This window comes from Arachis hypogaea, chromosome 18 (assembly GCF_003086295.3).
Source record: "Arachis hypogaea cultivar Tifrunner chromosome 18, arahy.Tifrunner.gnm2.J5K5, whole genome shotgun sequence".
Taxonomy (NCBI): domain Eukaryota; kingdom Viridiplantae; phylum Streptophyta; class Magnoliopsida; order Fabales; family Fabaceae; genus Arachis; species Arachis hypogaea.
In genome coordinates, this window is record NC_092053.1 from 17,747,202 (window position 1) to 17,751,298 (window position 4,097).

The 4,097-nt window shown below is 35.3% G+C and overlaps 1 protein-coding gene across 1 annotated transcript; it reads right to left on the reverse strand.

Moving 5' to 3' along the window:
- Positions 1 to 454: 454 nt before the first annotated feature.
- On the reverse strand, positions 455 to 3,779 carry LOC112771722 (indole-3-acetic acid-amido synthetase GH3.5). The gene is made up of 3 exons (XM_025816533.3): positions 3,356 to 3,779; positions 1,802 to 2,736; positions 455 to 1,322 (listed from the first exon to the last, which is right to left on the reverse strand). Exons 1-3 carry the CDS (start codon positions 3,658 to 3,660, stop codon positions 733 to 735), a joined length of 1,830 nt encoding a protein of 609 aa, XP_025672318.1. The 5' UTR covers positions 3,661 to 3,779; the 3' UTR covers positions 455 to 732.
- Between the last annotated feature and the right edge of the window lie 318 nt (positions 3,780 to 4,097).

Genomic DNA, 4,097 nt, shown 5'->3' on the forward strand with positions numbered 1-4,097 from the left:
ATAAAAAAAATTTAGAGATGAACTTTTATTTCAAATTTTTTGTACACTTTTTAAATATTTATTTAAATATTATCACAAAAATTTAGATCAAATAAATAAGTTATTTGTTAAATATAAAATTTTTTGTCACTTATAAAAAATATAATATTTATTTATTATTTTTGTCATATTTTTAAATCTTTTAAAAACTGTTTGGTCGATAACATCTCTTAAAATTTTTTTGTTGGCAGCTAAATCTTTCGGGTATCAAATAGATGATTAGCCTTTTTTTTTTCCCTGAAAACAATAGAAATATAAAGTTGAGAAGTGAAAGGCTTACTCGTTTCCCTTAATTGGAAATAAGCCACCCCCTTCAATTCAGTGCGCAAAGGAAGCATTATTGCATGATTGCTTCCCAACCGAACGTTTTCATTCATTTCCACAAAAGGAAAATAAAAAAAAAAGTATCACCAAATTAAAAAAAAAAGTTCAATTTAACTGGATACAAAGAAACACGAAGTAGAGTAGGGTGGAATTTGTTACTTTTTTACATTGGCTAATTTAAGTTCCACATCACTACTATTCATTATGCAAGTTATTAATTAAAAACATCAACTATAACTTAAAGAGAGAGGGGGCCTAGAGAAGCCTTAATTAACCTAAGATGCCCATATAGGAACATTGTTAAAAAAAAACCTACACAACCACATAACATAAGGTTCATATTTTTTCTAATCATGCTACTTCATTCATTCAGTTCTGACCATTGCTCCATTGCTTGTGTCCGGGGACCCATTTTGGACATTTTGGGCTAAAGAACCTTTCAACCACCCTTGAGTTCAATAGCTCCAGCACAGGTGGAAACTTAACACACCTAGGTGCCTTATATTGGTTAATTGATGCACCTAAGCTTATGGCATAGTCCATGAGCTTATCAAAGGTTCCTTGCTCCACAATCCTTATTTCGAGTGGCCCAATCGACTTGTCGGACACACGTCCTTGCCGGTACACACTGTTGAGGGACTCCTCTACGGCAAGACAGCAATCCTCGTACACGCACGGTGGGATTGGTGTCCCACCGTTTAGAGTGAGTTCCCAATAGAGCACATAGTGGCCCGGGATGGTTGTGGTGTCCGCATAACTGGTGTATTCGACCACCGCCGCATCGAAGGGGAGGAGGTGTGTCACGGCATTTTTCATGGCATTTTGGAGTTCCGTCTCATCGGTCTTGTCGGAATCTATGCTTAGGACAACATTTTTCCGGCAGACGAAGTTGAATTGTGGCGCCTTGTTCTTGAATCCAGACACCCTTAGGACATCACCCACTCTATACCTATAGAGGCCTGAAATTGTCACAAGTATATATGAATTAACCAAAGAAATGCGTTTGCTTTACCGTTACCAGAATCACTTAAAAATAAAATATTTTTTGAATATCTAATTTAACGTGATAATACAAAAAACAAAAATTTTAAATATTAGAGTGAGAGTTGCACAAAATAATTCAATAACGGTAGAATGAGTATCGATTTAAAAAAAGGGTATTGAAAAATCATTTCTGTTTTTTATATCAGTGTTGTCGTGTAGTGCAAAAATATGATTTTTTGGGAAGAGACATAATCATGCTCAAAGTAAAATGGTCGTTAGACATTTATGATGTATCCAACAAAAAGACTGCATATTTTTATTGAACGGGACAATAATATAAAGTTATTTTATTTAACTTAATATCTATAATAAGTTTAAAATTATATATAACTAAAAGGCCATAAAATTCTAAAATAAAATGGAGAGAAGATGATGTACAAAATTAGAAACTAACCGGAAAAAGTTGTGACCACAAGCTCATATTCTTGGCCAAGCTTAACATCCACAAGCTCCACCAGCTCCTGTTGCTCCTTCTCATTGAGCGATTTTGGCATGTGAAGCGAACCGGTGACCTCGTCGCTCCGGTTAACCGGCAAAAACTCATAGTAGCACATTGAAGGGATGAGGGTGTAGGACACCTCACTTGGTTTGCAAAGAGGATTTAGATTCACACCAAAGTAACACTCACTTGATGCATACATGGTACACACAAGTGGTAGCCCATTGCTATAGTAATCCAATGTTGGTATATATTGTGACATAGTTCCCGTCACAATAACATCCACATACTTTGTGTTGGGCCACAATCTCGTGATAATCCCCTGCCACGAACTCTTACTACACTCACTCTCGATAAAATCCGCAAGATACGGATTGGGTTTATCAAGAATCTTTTTCACGGCGTCTCTGACTGTCTGGTCAGAGATGATATTGGGATTTAGAGATCCGGTCCTTATGTCGTTACAAAGTAGGACCCAATGTTTCTCAAGAAACCTTATGGCCCTAATAAAAGCGGAAGCAAAAACAGCTCCAACCCTCACAACTTCTTTGTTTTGGCAAAGGCCACAAAGAAGTTGTGAGTACATGCTTTGGTAGGAATCAGGGCAAAGGACGGTTTCATTTGGGCTTGTGTAGTTAGTGTATGGGTCATAGGGTCTGTCCTTAAAATAAGGGCTCTTGTAGTAGCTTGTGAGGACTGGCCGAGCCACTATCCCCCCAGGTGTCCAAGACTCGGATTTTATGAACATAAGGTACATGCCTTTGCCCTTTTCTAGGTCAGGCACAAATTGACTCATTATTGGCATTAATAGGCTATAAAGCAAGCACCTTCTTCCTAGCTCTTCTTCAATTGTTGGCATCAGCTTTCTCTCTCCTCCTGATGTCCCAGAGCTACACAAAAAATAAAAATAGTCCACCAATTTAGCCATGTTAAGATGTTTAACAGCAAACTAGAATAAAGTTATTGTTATTTGTGTGTAGAAAATTTTCTAAAAGTTTCTAAAATACCATTTCATTAATTTTAACCATTTATTTTAATTGATATATATTATATATTATTTTTCTTTAATTACTATCGATAGCTAGCACTATTGAAACACCAATATTTCGGTAACATCTGAAATTTGTCAAGTAACAAAATTATGTTAATTTTAGTGTATTTGTTAACTAAAAAAAATATTTAAAGGTAAATGACAATATATAGTGCAAAGAATTAGAGTTAATTTTTTTATTTAATATTAAAAGGACACCAAGTAAACTTTACTAGGAATTAAAATTACTAAAATTACCTAAGTGTCTGTTTCATTTAAAATTAAAAGCAAAAACTTAATTGAGAAAGCAATTTTGAAGGAGAAGTCTCTTTAAGTGACTTTCCACTAAAAGTGGCTCTCAAATTTCTCAATCTTTAAAAAGAAAAACATAATAATAAGAACCAACCAACCAAACACTAACAAAAGAAATAAAAAAAAAAATCAGAAATATGAATAGAAGAGTTTTAATTTATTGGCACCTAGTGAGAAACTCTGAGATAGGCTTTGAAGTGAGTATTGGAGAAGTGTCTCCATTGGCTATGCGAAGAACATCTTGTTGGATGTCCTCGTAAGTTATGACGGGGAGAAGCTTCTTGAAGGTGTCCCGGTCCGTGCGGCCTTCAAGGCCATGCCGGCGTAGATACTCTACACCGACATTACGGGACAGAATCTCACCGAGTATGTCTCTCTGCACCGCATCGGCGTTTGCAGTGACATACTCGATGAAGTCCAGGACCCTCCTGTTCTCCCCCGCCAGGTCATACTCTTTTGGTGCCTCAGGCATGGTAACAGTTTCGTTGTTATTAAGTGGGAAGAAAATAGAAAGAAAAGGATAAGGAAGAAAATGACGAGAATGAAGGTGTTTATGTTTGTTAATGGTGTGAGTGAAGGGGTGAAGAGGATGAGAGGAAAGGAGGGTATATATAGAGAGAGCGAGAGGCACATGTCATGCTTTTGGAGAAGTAAGAAGCTGAGGGGACCATGTAATACACACGATGAGTATCCGGTGGAATAATATCGAATGTATATTCAAATAAAAAATATCAGAACTAATTTTTTGTTAGCTAATATTAAATCAATTTTAATATTTAAGTTTATAATTTAAAATTTAAAATTTATATTTAATATTTAAAATAAATAAAATAATTTTAAAAGATTAATTCATTTTGGCTAAAAAAAGAGGTGTTTGTCATTATTCAAATCATTATTGTAATAAGTTTG